The 16314-nt window shown below is 41.8% G+C and overlaps 1 protein-coding gene across 2 annotated transcripts in view; it reads right to left on the reverse strand.

The window, feature by feature from the left end:
- LOC128635991 (gastrula zinc finger protein XlCGF26.1-like) overlaps positions 1–16314 on the reverse strand; it is a 58525-nt gene that overhangs the window by 16070 nt on the left and 26141 nt on the right. The window contains exons 2-6 of one of the 2 annotated variants that reach the window (XM_053689066.1): positions 13887–13976; positions 11912–12016; positions 8163–8310; positions 4818–4916; positions 2592–2699 (exon numbers count right to left, since the gene is read on the reverse strand). In XM_053689066.1, coding sequence (XP_053545041.1) covers positions 2592–2699; positions 4818–4916; positions 8163–8310; positions 11912–12016; positions 13887–13964 — 538 coding nt within the window. In that variant the 5' untranslated portion in view covers positions 13965–13976. Of the gene's footprint in view, positions 1–2591; positions 2700–4817; positions 4917–8162; positions 8311–11911; positions 12017–13797; positions 13977–16314 lie in introns of both variants that reach the window. The other variant, XM_053689067.1, reaches the window with a different exon arrangement.

Consider the following 16314-nt stretch of genomic DNA (forward strand, 5'->3'; position numbering starts at 1 on the left):
CTCTGTGATTACCTTGTATCTAACCCTCTGCAGACTGCCCCTTTTCTCAGTTATATTAATATTATTTTTACCTCTGTGATTACCTTGTATCTAAGCATCTTCTGACAGCCAGCTGATCACATGACTTTATTATATATTCACTTGCATTTTAGCCAATTAGTGCAGTGTCCTGCAGAACTCCACGGGCGTGAGCACAATGTTATCTATATGGTCCACATGAACTAGCAGCTAATAATAAAGCATGTGATAAGAGGCTGTCTGTAATGGCTTAGAAACAGGTAGACATTAGGAGGTTTAAATGTCATAAAGTATATTAATATAACAATGCTGGTTTTGCAAAGCTGTGGAATGGGTAGTAAAGGCGTTATCTATCTTTTTACACAATAACAATTTTGGTGTAGACTGTCCCTTTAACATTTATTTTAATGTAATTTAAATAATATTGAATGCTTTTAAAATTATATTCTCTTAACATTTGTGATAAAACGACCTGCTAGAAAACTACATCTTATAACTAATGCTTGTGTGCACAAATATTGCTTTATTTATTGTTAGAGTTTAGCACTCGTTTTTATTGATTTTGTACAGTTTGCTTGCCCTTCATGCTGTGCCTCTAGGTAATATTTAAGTTGTCTAAGCTAATGAGCAGTAATTCTTAAAGGATACCAATCAAAACAGTAAATATAGTTTTAAAAAATCAGTCATGTCTAAGTGTTAATTTTTATGTACTATATTTTGTAAAACTTACTTTTTCTCCTCTTTTCCATAGTGTTTATTCATATAGGCAGCTCCCTTTTGTAAGGCACAGGTCACCCAGACATCTACACCCCCTGCCTCATTTGCATAAATAACTACCATATCACTTGTAGTGCAAGATACAGTGCCTACAAAAGTGCTGTTGCTGTTCCAGCCGCAATCTACATTATGTAGTGTTAAAGGCATTTATTGTTTTAATATATTTCACAACAATGATCTTTACATTTCTCACAGCGTCGATCTTTCTACTTTCTTCTCACCTCTGATTACGCTGGTGGAGCATAGTACTCTTAAAAACAAAGCGCAAGCCCCTCTGAACCTTTTTTACTTCTAGAGTTTGAAACTATACATATTATTTTATCTGTATATTGCTTAGTAGTAAGGGACACATCACACATATACACTCACCTGTGCCCTGGATCCCTCAGACACATCACACACATACACTCACCTGTACCCTGTATCCCTCAGACACATCACACACATACACTCACCTGTCCCCTGTATCCCTCAGACACATCACACACATACACTCACCTGTACCCTGTATCCCTCAGACACATCACACACATACACTCACCTGTCCCCTGTATCCCTCAGACACATCACACACATACACTCACCTGTACCCTGTATCCCTCAGACACATCACACATTTACACTCACCTGTGCCCTGTATCCCTCAGACACATCACACACATACACTCACCTGTACCCTGTATCTCTCAGACACATCACACACACATACACTGACCTGTACCCTGTATCCCTCAGAAACATCACACATATACACTCAACTGTACCCTGTATCCCTCAGACACATCACACACATACACTCACCTTTACCCTGTATCTCTCAGACACATCACACACACATACACTGACCTGTACCCTGTATCCCTCAGACACATCACACACATACACTCATCTGTACCCTGTATCCATCAGACACATCACACACATACACTCACCTGTGCCCTGCATCCCTCAGACACATCACACACATACACTCACCAGTCCCCTGTATCCCTCAGACACATCACACACATACACTCATCTGTACCCTGTATCCATCAGACACATCACACATATACACTCACCTGTACCCTGTATCCCTCAGACACATTACACATATACACTCACCTGTACCCTGTATCCCTCAGACACATTACACATATACACTCACCTGTGCCCAGCATCACTCAGACACATCACACACATACACTCACCTGTCCCCTGTATCCATCAGACACATCACACATACACTCACCTGTACCCTGTATCCCTCAGACACATCACACATACACTCACCTGTACCCTGTATCCCTCAGACACATCACACACATACACTCACCTGTACCCTGCATCCCTCAGACACATCACACACATACACTCACCTGTACCCTGTATCCCTCAGACACATCACACATATACACTCACCTGTACCCTGTATCCCTCAGATACATCACACACATACACTCACCTGTACCCTGTATGCCTCAGACACATCAGACATGTACACTCACCTGTACCCTGTATTACTCAGACACATCACACACATACACTGACCTGTGCCCTGTATCCCTCATACACATCACACATACACACATATACACTCACCTGTACCCTGTATCCCTCAGACACATCACACACATACACTCACCTGTACCCTGTATCCCTCCGACACATCACACACGTACACTCACCTGTGCCCTATATCCCTCAGACACATCACACACATACACTCACCTGTACCCTGTATCCCTCAGACACATCACACATGTACACTCACCTGTACCCTGTATCCCTCAGACACATCACACATGTACACTCACCTGTACTTATATTGTCACATATTTCCTGCTCTGCTTTTTCTGTCATATTCCTTAGCAACTGATCAGCTGCTTGTTCCATGTTATGTGAAATCTTATTATCATTTTCACCTGAAATAAAAAAGGAAAGAATCAATATTTACAGTTTTTTTACTCCCAATGAGAGTTACCATGTGAGATGTATTAAATGGTTTTGTGAAGTTTTCAAAATACAATTAATTCTCTATTTCTTATTAAAAACTCACTATAGCCTATTTACATTACACTTTGCAAATGCGCTTACATAACAGTAACACTCCCTATACCTGGCAAGGGACAAATTCAGCACTAGTATTCCAACAGCCCTTATATCTGACATGGGGACAATACAGCACTAGTATTCCAAAAGCCCTTATATCTGACATGGTGACAATACAGCAGTAGTATTCCAACAGCCCCTATACCTGACATGGTGACAATACAGCACTAGTATTTCAACAGCCACTATACCTGACATGGGAACAATACAGCACTAGTATTCCAAAAGCCCCTATACCTGACATGGAGAAAATACAGCACTAGTATTCCAAAAACCCTTATATCTGACATGGTGACAATACAGCACTAGTATTCCAAAAGCCCCTATACCTGATATGGAGAAAATACAGCACTAGTATTCCAAAAACCCTTATATCTGACATGGTGACAATACAGCACTAGTATTCCAACAGCCCCTATACCTGACATGGGGATAATACAGCACTAGTATTCCAACAGCCCCTATACCTGACATAGGGGAAAATACAGCACTAGTATTCCAACAGCCCCTATACCTGACATGGCGGACAATACAGCACTAGTATTCCAACAGCCCTGATACCTGACATGGTGACAATACAGCACTAGTATTCCAACAGTCCCTATACCTGACATGGGAACAATTCAGCACTAGTAGTCCAACAGCCCCTATACCTGACATGGGGATAATACAGCACTAGTATTCCAACAGTCCCTATACCTGATATGGGGATAATACAGCACTAGTATTCCAAAAGCATCTATACCTGACATGGGGACAATACAACACTAGTATTTCAACAGCTCTAACACCTCACATGGGGTCAACACAGCACTAGTATTCCAACAGCCCCTGTACCTGACATAGGGACAATACAGCACTAGTATTCCAACAGCCCCTGTACCTGACATAGGGACAATACAGCACTAGTATTCCAACAGCCCCTATACCTGAAATGGAGACAATACAGCACTAGTATTCCAACAGCCCTTATACCTGACATGGAGACAATACAGCATTAGGATTCCAATAGCCCCTATATCTCCCATGGAGACAATACAGCACTAATATTTCAACAGCCCTATACCTCACATGAAGATATCATAAAGACTCGCTTGATAACCCAAGACAGTATGATGTCACATCATGAAGAATCACTTGAAAAAGAGAGATGAAATTCAAAATTAATTTTGTGTCCTATGCACAATATGAAACAGGATTTGTAAACTTTTACCTTATTGAAAACACTGTTGTCGTGTAATGAACACCTGCACACTCCTGAGTCTACCTAGGTATGCTCTCAACAAAGTTCTGCTGTCCTATTTATTTCCAGGGAAACCTGGGACCAGACCTACTGATCCCCAGACCCAATACCACATCACCTAATCATCACCTCACACAAGCTAGAGAGGGTACTGAGCTCTCGTGAACAATGTACAAAAGTTTAAAATAGAGAGCTCTGGTGAAAAAACAATATGTTGTCAGTAAGGGAAGATACAGTCTGTACAACATTATAATCTGCTGATCTTGCCCTGGGCATAAAGGGACATTCTAGTGTCATGTATTATTGTGCTCTGAGACTGACACCATTAACATGTCTATGGTGGTATGCTCTGTGCACTGATGTAACAATCAGAGGTTTGTTATGCACTGCGACTGGCACCGAATGCGTGTGTGCTCCTGCGCTGATCTCTCAGAGATAAAATAAAGACTAAGTAGTCCCTTAACAGACAAAATATTGCAAAGTTGCTATTTAAACTACCCAGGGACTACAGAGCTACAGGATAGTGTGTTCTATAATAACCCTTTAATCTCCTGGCCCAGATCATGTGATACACCCCTGTGTGTAATTCCCCTTCAAAGCTCCCTGAGCCCCACGTTACATGTTCTCACTTTATCCAGTGAGTATGTCAAAGAAGATAAAAAAGCATCTTCTGCCATAGATCTGTCACCTGCAGAGATGTCTGATGGGGTCTCCACTGGCTGAACGTTCTGTACAAGTTCCACATGTGCTCCTGTGTCGAGATTGTCATCACTGTCCCCTGTTAGTTCTAATAAAGAATAAAATCAGTTTACTTTGCTAATCGTGAAACAATGTACAATGTATTCTAATATGTTTTAAGCTGATCTTTTGATGGATAAACCTACATTTTTCTTTCAGCCAAAGCGCATCAGAACCTAAGAATTTGTTGCATAAATTAGCTTGTGCTAATAAAAATCTTAATATATAATTACATTAATATTCCTGACAAACTTTTTGCCTCTCAAACCCCTGTAAAAAAATTCTTATATTTATGTTGTGTATAAAACCAGTTTATAATTAGACAGCTCATTTGATCACACACACGACAGATTCACTGTAAATTTATTCTCTGTCACTCACGTCAGTAATGTCTGTGCATTTCCTGAGTGAGAGATTTATTACTACACAGTGTTATCTAAGTGAGATATTTTTATTTTTTTTAATCAAAGTTTTTTATTGAGGTATTGCATGATACAACATTAGTTACATAACATCATATATATAAGTTGCCACTAACAGATACAGATTTTGAGAATATATGCAAAAATCGTACCCAACATGCCGCAATAGCCCCATACTGGGGAAAAAGATCACATATTTCACAGGTACTCATATACTTGGTGACTCTGAATACATTATATACAATAATTGGCTAACAGTGTAGGCTATATTGACTCTATTGTCAAAGCTTAATGTAATATACCTGGTCGACTATGATACCTCGTTTTCTATAAACATTAAAGTATACTTTAGAGTAGGCTTCTCTCCCTTATAAAGAAGGACACCTCATAGTATGATATCTATCTACAAATTATGATATCCAAGATAAAGAGCATATCTGTAATAGAGGGGAGATAAATCCAGTAAATTATGACACAGAAATATAATGGTAATAGAGTATATATAAAATACAACATATGGTTAGTATATAGAGCGGATTAATACCGCCAAGATATTCATCAGTGGGTGAATAATGAAATATTGTCCCATAAACAAGTATCAATGGAGTTGAGAATGTAGTTTAAGATGGGAGGGGAGAATCATAAATACAATAAACTATTAATAAAATACAATAAATATATTTGTTTGTAAGTAAGAGGGACACTGCTATTACAAAGGACACTGGACAATATCTATATAGACATGCCTAACTGAACGGGGACAATGAGCTATCTAAGTGGAGACGCAGCGCACAAAAGTGTTGTCGGGTAAACTAATGAAGGTCCTGAAAAGAAATACTGAGGACATCCAGAGCACATTCCAGAAGCTGACTATACTATGGCATACACCGTTTCTTCATGCATGTCATTAGTGTCATGTTGCGCTCAAGATATTTTGATGTATGTAAATAGAGAAGTGACCACACAATTTATACCGACTTTACACTACTCCTCCATCCTATTCTGAATATTCAGCACCGCTTAATATGTCAAAGAACCTACAGATACTACATTAAACCTGGTATAGCATTTGATATGACAAGGACAAAACAAGATTAATTGAAAAACATGGTGAGCCGTAAGTACCTATTATAATCTGAGGCAAGAAACATACACCCATAGGACCTATGACATAAACTGCGTCTTCCTGCTCAGCGCACGTGGATGTCCTGAAGTTTTAATAATCTCAATCTCCAGGTAGACGTATATAGTCCACTATTGAGCGACTGTAGGAGATTAAACTACATTTGCATCTTAAGCTAATCAGGGGTTATTAGGCGTTGCACACTATCTCATAAATGATAATATACCCACATAAGAAAAAGAAAAAAACAATCCAACATGCAAACAGGTATCTAACAGTAATAAACAATATACTATAGGAATGTCAAACGTTATTAAACATTATAGGAGTGAGTCCAGCTTTTAGCTTTGATTTCGGATAACCACTATTAGTAGGGTTTCTTTAAGGATTGCATACTAGAGATATTGAGAAAAGTTAGTGTAATTTCTCACTGTCCCAGTGCGACTTTGAGCTCCTGCAGTGAGCTAGCCAAAGTGTCTCCCCTAACCAACTCCTAGCCGGGTCCAGTGTAACATGTTGCGGAAAAGATCCCAGTCGGAAGAGTTAATGCAGAAAGGCAGGGGTTTTAAGGCGACCATAAACTTCCATGTGCTCCATTCCTTCTTAACACTCCCCACAAGTGTCTGATATCCGCTATCATGCAGCTGAGCCCAACCGCGGGAACCGGACGCTCTCCCGCAGTTTAGAGCCATGTGTGCAGAGTGAATCAGCTGTAATTGTCCACCAGTAATCGCCTTGGCATTTGGCGTAAACTAATCGTATCTGGTAAAGTCCTCTATAATTACGTTTAGAGGGTTACGTCCTGACCTGAATATGACCGGGTGTGGGGTCTCATGGAGCGAAACAGCAGTTCGATTAGAATCTAGGTATTCTGCAATCTGCGCAGCTGAAATGGTCCCCTGCATACTTTTATGATCGGCGCCTTCCTCTGCACCACCATTTTGGACAATGTCTGTAAGATCTTTAAAGTTCCGTTCGACTTGAGTCTCCAGCTCTGACAGTAGTGCAAAAATCCTTGAGTAGTATCCCTCCATGATGAGGTTGTAGCGGTGTGTTCCTTTTTCACCCGTGGAGCCCGGGGGGGGGGGGGGTATGTTGTAAATTATAAGTAGGCCTCCTCCTAGGGTTATAAACCATCTAGCTTACCGGCTTCTAGACTTTGCAAGATATCTTTCCAAGTCCTCAGATCAAAGTACCGATAGCTTGCTACAAATATTCAACTTAGTGATAGTCCAAGGATGGTAAAATCAGCTTGTTAAACACAATATATGAGGAGCCTCTGAATATGCAACCGCTCTAGTCGGCCTCTAAGCCACTCCCCCTAAGCAAGATATTTATTACTACACAGCGCTACCTGAGTGAGATATTTATTACTACACAGCGTTACCTGAGTGAGATATTTATTACTACACAGCGCTACCTGAGTGAGATATTTATTACTACACAGCGTTACCTGAGTGAGATATTTATTACTACACAGCGTTACCTGAGTGAGATATTTATTACTACACAGCGTTACCTGAGTGAGATATTTATTACTACACAGCGTTATCTGACTAAGATATTTATTACTACACAGCGTTACCCGAGTGAGATATTTATTACTACACAGCGTTATCTGAGTGAGATATTTATTACTACGCAGCATTATCTGACTAAGATATTTATTACTACACAGCGTTACCCGAGTGAGATATTTATTACTACACAGTGTTACCCGAGTGAGATATTTATTACTACACAGTGTTACCTGAGCTCTCGTTTCCTGAGATCTCGATAGTCCTTAGTGCTTGTTGAATCTGCATCATGACATCCTTGTAAAGCTCCTTGTGCCCCTCTATATAATCCCACTCCTCCATAGAGAAATACACAGCAACGTCATCGCACTTTATAGGCACCTGAAACACACACACACAACTCATTCAGTGCTGACACAGGGACTGGTTCTGTCACACACTTTATAGGCACCTGAAACACACACAACTCATTCAGCGCTTACAAAGGGACTGGTTCTGTCACACACTTTATAGGCACCTGAAACACACACAACTCATTCAGTGCTGACACAGGGACTGGTTCTGTAACACACTTTATAGGCACCTGAAACACACACAACTCATTCAACGCTGACACAGGAACTGGTTCTGTCACACACTTTATAGTCACCTGAAACACACACAACTCATTCAGCGCTGACACAGGAAGTGGTTCTGTCACACACTTTATAGGCACCTGAAACACAAACACAACTCATTCAGCGCTGACACAGGGACTGGTTCTGTAACACACTTTATAGGCACCTGAAACACACACACACACACAACTCATTCAGCGCTGACACAGGGACTGGTTCTGTCACACACTTTATAGGCACCTGAAACACACACAACTCATTCAGCACTGACACAGGGACTGGTTCTGTCCTCACACTTTATAGGCACCTGAAACACACACACAACTCATTCAGCGCTGACACAGGGACTGGTTCTGTCACACACTTTATAGGCACCTGAAACACACACAACTCATTCAGCGCTGACACAGGGACTGGTTCTGTCACACACTTTATAGGCACCTGAAACACACACACAACTCATTCAGCGCTGACACAGGGACTGGTTCTGTCACACACTTTATAGGCACCTGAAACACACACAACTCATTCAGCGCTGACACAGGGACTGGTTCTGTCCTCACACTTTATAGGCACCTGAAACACACACACAACTCATTCAGCGCTGACACAGGGACTGGTTCTGTCACGCACTTTATAGGGATCTGAAACACACACAACTCATTCAGCGCTGACACAGGGACTGGTTCTGTAACACACTTTATAGGCACCTGAAACACACACACACACACAACTCATTCAGCGCTGACACAGGGACTGGTTCTGTCACACACTTTATAGGCACCTGAAACACACACAACTCATTCAGCGCTGACACAGGGACTGGTTCTGTCCTCACACTTTATAGGCAACTGAAACACACACACAACTCATTCAGCGCTGACACAGGGACTGGTTCTGTCACACACTTTATAGGCACCTGAAACACACACAACTCATTCAGCGCTGACACAGGGACTGGTTCTGTCACACACTTTATAGGCACCTGAAACACACACACACACACACACACAACTCATTCAGCGCTGACACAGGGACTGGTTCTGTCACACACTTTATAGGCACCTGAAACACACACAACTCATTCAGCGCTGACACAGGGACTGGTTCTGTCCTCACACTTTATAGGCACCTGAAACACACACACACACAACTCATTCAGCGCTGACACAGGGACTGGTTCTGTCACGCACTTTATAGGGATCTGAAACACACACAACTCATTCAGCACTGACACAGGGACTGGTTCTGTCACACACTTTATAGGCACCTGAAACACACACAACTCATCCAGCACTGACACAGGGACTGGTTCTGTCACACATTTTACAGGCACCTGAAACACACAACTCATTCAGTGCTGACACAGGGACTGGTTCTGTCACACACTTTATAGGCACCTGAAACACACACACAACTCATTCAGCACTGACACAGGGACTGGTTCTGTCACACACTTTATAGGCACCTGAAATACACACACAGCTCATTCAGCGCTGACACAGGGACTGATTCTGTCACACACTTTATAGGCACCTGAAATACACACACAACTCATTCAGCACTGACACAGGGACTAGTTCTGTCACACACTTTATAGGCACCTGAAACACACACAACTCATTCAGCGCTGACACAGGGACTTGTTCTGTCACACACTTTATAGGCACCTGAAACACACACACAAGTCATTCAGCGCTGACACAGGGACTGGTTCTGTCACACACTTTATAGGCGCCTGAAACACACACACACACACACACAACTCATTCAGCGCTGACACAGGGACTGGCTCTGTCACACACTTTATAGGCACCTGAAACACACACAACTCATTCAGCGCTGACACAGGGACTGGTTCTGTCACACACTTTATAGGCACCTGAAATACACACACAGCTCATTCAGCACTGACACAGGGACTGGTTCTGTCACACACTTTATAGGCACCTGAAACACACACAACTCATTCAGCGCTGACACAGGGACTTGTTCTGTCACACACTTTATAGGCACCTGAAACACACACAACTCATTCAGCGCTGACACAGGGACTGGTTCTGTCACACACTTTATAGGCACCTGAAACACACACACACACACCTCATTCAGCGCTAACACAGGGACTGGTTCTGTCACACACTTTATAGGCACCTGAAACACACACACATACCTCATTCAGCGCAGACACAGGGACTGGTTCTGTCACACATTATATAGGCACCTGACACACACACACACACCTCATTTAGCGCTAACACAGGGACTGGTTCTGTCACACACTTTATAGGCACCTGAAACACACACAACTCATTCAGCGCTGACACAGGGACTGGTTCTGTCACACACTTTATAGGCACCTGAAACACACACACACACACCTCATTCAGCGCTAACACAGGGACTGGTTCTGTCACACACTTTATAGGCACCTGAAACACACACAACTTATTCAGCGCTGACACAGGGACTGGTTCTGTCACACACTTTATAGGCACCTGAAACACACACAGCTCATTCAGCGCTGACACAGGGACTGGTTCTGTCACACACTTTATAGGCACCTGAAACACACACAAAACTCATTCAGCGCTGACACAGGGACTGGTTCTGTCACACACTTTATAGGCACCTGAAACACACACAAAACTCATTCAGCGCTGACACAGGGACTAGTTCTGTCACACACTTTTACTGACAGAGCCAGGATGTTACTGAGAACATGCAGAGACACAGACAGAAGGTAGGAAATACACACAGGGTCAGATGGGTTAGTAAAGGGAGTTACTGTGCCCTGACACTATATAATGTCACATTCCCCAGCAGTGTCACCTCTCTGCTCGCGGGTAAATACTGCTGTGTGATAATGTTACTGAGAACATGCAGAGACACAGACAGAAGGTAGGAAATACACACAGGGTCAGATGGGTCAGTAAAGGGAGTCACTGTGCCCTGACTCTGTATAATGTCACATTCCCCAGCACTGTCACCTCTTGGTTCAGCCGGTGACTGCTGCTGTGTGATAATGTTACTGAGAACATGCAGAGACACAGACAGAAGGTAGGAAATACAAACAGGGTCAGATTGGTCAGTAAAGGGAGTCACTGTGCCCTGACACTGTATAATGTCACATTCCCCAGCAGTGTCACCTCTCCGCTCAGCCGGTGAGTGCTGCTGTTTGATAATGTTACTGAGAACATGCAGAGACACAGACAGAAGGTAGGAAATACACACAGGGTCAGATGGGTCAGTAAAGGGAGTCACTGTGCCCTGACACTGTATAATGTAAATAAAACACCTGGGTAAATAAACAGATAAAGACAGTCACAGGGACATACAGCTGTTATTATGACATTCCATCTCACCTCCCCTGTCAGCAGGTACATGATCTGCAGGGTGTGGGTCAGTATTCTCTCTGTTGTCATCGTGTCCCCGGTCATGTGAGCCGCCGTCAGTGAGTTAGTCACACGCTGCAAGAGGGAGACATAAATACATCACTGACCCCTCTCACATCACGTGTGTATGTGCAGGTATTATCTATATATGACATATGTACATATGCTTACGGCCATTCTATACAATAGCACTTCCTCTTCTGCACTATGTGTTTATACCATATAAATACCAGTTTATCTTTATTAGCCTAAGCCTGACATCACCACATAAGCTGCCTATTGCTGTGTACGTGCGGTATTATCTATATATGACATATGTACATATGCTTATGGCTATTCTATACAATAGCACTTCCTCTTCTGCACTATGTGTTAATACCATATAAATACCAGTTTATCTTTATTAGCCTAAGCCTGACATCACTACATAAGCTGCCTATTGCTGTATATGTGCGGTATTATCTATATATGACATATGTACATATGCTTATGGCCATTCTATACAATAGCACTTCCTCTTCTGCACTATGTGTTTATACCATATAAATACCAGTTTATCTTTATTAGCCTAAGTCTGACATCACTACATAAGCTGCCTATTGCTATGTATGTGCGGTATTATCTATATATGACATATGTACATATGCTTATGGCCATTCTATACAATAGCACTTCCTCTTCTGCACTATGTGTTTATACCATATAAATACCAGTTTATCTTTATTAGCCTAAGCCTGACATCACTACATAAGCTGCCTATTGCTATGTATGTGCGGTATTATCTATATATGACATATGTACATATGCTTATGGCCATTCTATACAATAGCACTTCCTCTTCTGCACTATGTGTTTATACCATATAAATACCAGTTTATCTTTATTAGCCTAAGTCTGACATCACTACATAAGCTGCCTATTGCTGTGTATGTGCAGTATTATCTATATATGACATATGTACATATGCTTATAGCCATTCTATACAATAGCACTTCCTCTTCTGCACTATGTGTTTATACCATATAAATACCAGTTTACTCTTTATTAGCCTAAGCCTGACATCACTACATAAGCTGCCTATTACTGTGTATGTGCGGTATTATCTATATATGACATATGTACATATGCTTATGGTCATTCTATACAGTAGCACTTCCTCTTCTGCACTATGTGTTTATACCATATAAATACCAGTTTATCTTTATTAGCCTAAGCCTGACATCACTACATAAGCTGCCTATTGCTGTGTATGTGCAGGTATTATCTATATATGACATATGTACATATGCTTATGGCCATTCTATACAATAGCACTTCCTCTTCTGCACTATGTGTTTATACCATATAAATACCAGTTTATCTTTATTAGCCTAAGCCTGACATCACTACATAAGCTGCCTATTGCTGTGTATGTGCGGTATTATCTATATATGACATATGTACATATGCTTATAGCCATTCTATACAATAGCACTTCCTCTTCTGCACTATGTGTTTATACCATATAAATACCAGTTTATCTTTATTAGCCTAAGCCTCACATCACTACATAAGCTGCCTATTGCTGTGTATGTGCAGGTATTATCTATATATGACATACGTACATATGCTTATGGCCATTCTATACAGTAGCACTTCCTCTTCTGCACTATGTGTTTATACCATATAAATACCAGTTTATCTTTATTAGCCTAAGCCTGAAATCACTACATAAGCTGCCTATTGCTGTGTATGGGGATGATGGAACAAATCACTAAAGGCTGCTGGGAAATAACGGTCTCCTCAGGTGAATTTCCCAGAACAACTCTACACTTTTGTATTTGCATAAACACTTTAAACACCGGCTTTTTCTTTACCTCTGAGCATCAGTCACCTCCTGTTGCTAAGCAACTAATACAGAGTCACTGCAGCCGGTTGCCGTGGTGACGTTATGGTGCTTTCTCACCTCTCCCGTCAGCAGGTAGAGAATCTCCAGGATGTGATTCAGGATCCGCTCAGGGAGCTTCTTCTTCATCTTGTTCATGGTCAGTGAGACCTGCAGCAGTGGCACATACATGTCACACATTACATACATGTCACACATTACATACATGTCAGACATTACATACAGTGGGGAAAAAAAGTATTTAGTCAGCCACCAATTGTGCAAGTTCTCCCACTTAAGAAGATGAGAGAGGCCTGTAATTTTCATCATAGGTATACCTCAACTATGAGAGACAAAATGTGGAAACAAATCCAGACAATCACATTGTCTGATTTGGAAAGAATTTATTTGCAAATTATTGTGGAAAATAAGTATTTGGTCACCTACAAACAAGCAAGATTTCTGGCTCTCACATACCTGTATCTTCTTTAAGAGGCTCCTCTGTCCTCCACTGATTACCTGTATTAATGGCACCTGTTTGAACTTGTTATCAGTAAAAAAAGACACCTGTCCACAACCTCAAACAGTCACACTCCAAACTCCACTATGGTGAAGACCAAAGAGCTGTCGAAGGACACCAGAAACAAAATTGTAGACATGCACCAGGCTGGGAAGACTGAATCTGCAATAGGCAAGCAGCTTGGTGTGAAGAAATCAACTGTGGGAGCAATAATTAGAAAATGGAAGACATACAAGACCACTGATAATCTCCCTCGATCTGGGGCTCCACGCAAGATCTCACCCCGTGGGGTCAAAATGATCACAAGAACGGTGAGCAAAAATCCCAGAACCACACGGGGGGACCTAGTGAATGACCTGCACAGAGCTGGACCAACGTAACAGAGGCTACCATCAGTAACACACTACGCTGCCAGGGACTCAGATCCTGCAGTGCCAGACGTGTCCCCCTGCTTAAGCCAGTACATGTCCGGGCCAGTCTGAAGTATGCTAGAGAGCATTTGGATGATCCAGAAGCGGATTGGGAGAATGTCATATGGTCAGATGAAACCAAATTAGAACTGTTTGGTAGAAACACAACTTGTCGTGTTTGGAGGAGAGAGAACACCATACCTACTGTGAAGCATGGGGGTGGCAACATCATGTTTGGGGCTGTTTCTCTGCAAAGGGAACAGGACGACTGATCCGTGTACATGAAAGAATGAATGGGGCCATGTATCGTGAGATGTTGAGTGCAAACCTCCTTCCATCAGCAAGGGCAGTGAAGATGAAATGTGGCTGGGTCTTTCAGCATGACAATGATCCCAAACACACCGCCCGGGCAACGAAGGAGTGGCTTTGTAAGAAGCATTTCAAGGTCCTGGAGTGGCCTAGCAAGTCTCCAGATCTCAACCCCATAGAAAACCTTTGGAGGGAGTTGAAAGTCTGTGTTGCCCAGCGACAGCCCCAAAACATCACTGCTCTAGAGGAGATCTGCATGCAGGAATGGGCCAACATGCCAGCAACAGTGTGTGACAACCTTGTGAAGACTTACAGAAAATGTTTGACCTCTGTCATTGCCAACAAAGGATATATAACAAAGTATTGAGATGAACTTTTGATATTGACAAAATACTTATTTTCCACCATAATTTGCAAATAAATTCTTTCCAAATCAGACAATGTGATTGTCCGGATTTGTTTCCACATTTTGTCTCTCATAGTTGAGGTATACCTATGATGAAAATTACAGGCCTCTCTCATCTTCTTAAGTGGGAGAACTTGCACAATTGGTGGCTGACTAAATACTTTTTTTCCCCACTGTACATGTCACACATTACATACATGTCACACATTACATACGTGTCACACATTACATACGTGTCACACATTACATACGTGTCACACATTACTCACATGTCAGATATATAATATTATAGAGGTTCCCTCTGTCTCACACACACAGCCCCTCCCCAGTACCTTATATACAGATATATAATATTATAGAGAGATTCCCTCTGTCTCACACACACACAGACCCTCTCCAGTACATTATATACAGATATATAATATTATAGAGAGATTCCCTCTGTCACACACACACAGCCCCTCCCCAGTACCTTATATACGGATATATAATATTATAGAGAGGTTCACTCTGTCTCACACACACACAGCCCCTCCCTAGTACCTTATATACAGATATATAATATTATAGAGAGATTACCTCTGTCTCATACACACACAGCCCCTCCCCAGTACCTTATATACAGATATATAATATTAAAGAGAGGTTCCCTCTGTCTCACACACACCGCCCCTCCGCAGTACCTTATATACAGATATATAATATTATACAGAGGTTTCCTCTGTCTCACACACACAGCCCCTCCCCAGTACCTTATACACAGATATATAATATTATAGAGAGGTTCCCTCTGTCTCACACACACAGCCCATCCCCAGTACCTTATACACAGATATATAATATTATAGAGAGGTTCCCTCTGTC

The sequence above is a fragment of the Bombina bombina genome, chromosome 7, assembly GCF_027579735.1.
Source record: "Bombina bombina isolate aBomBom1 chromosome 7, aBomBom1.pri, whole genome shotgun sequence".
Lineage (NCBI taxonomy): Eukaryota > Metazoa > Chordata > Amphibia > Anura > Bombinatoridae > Bombina > Bombina bombina.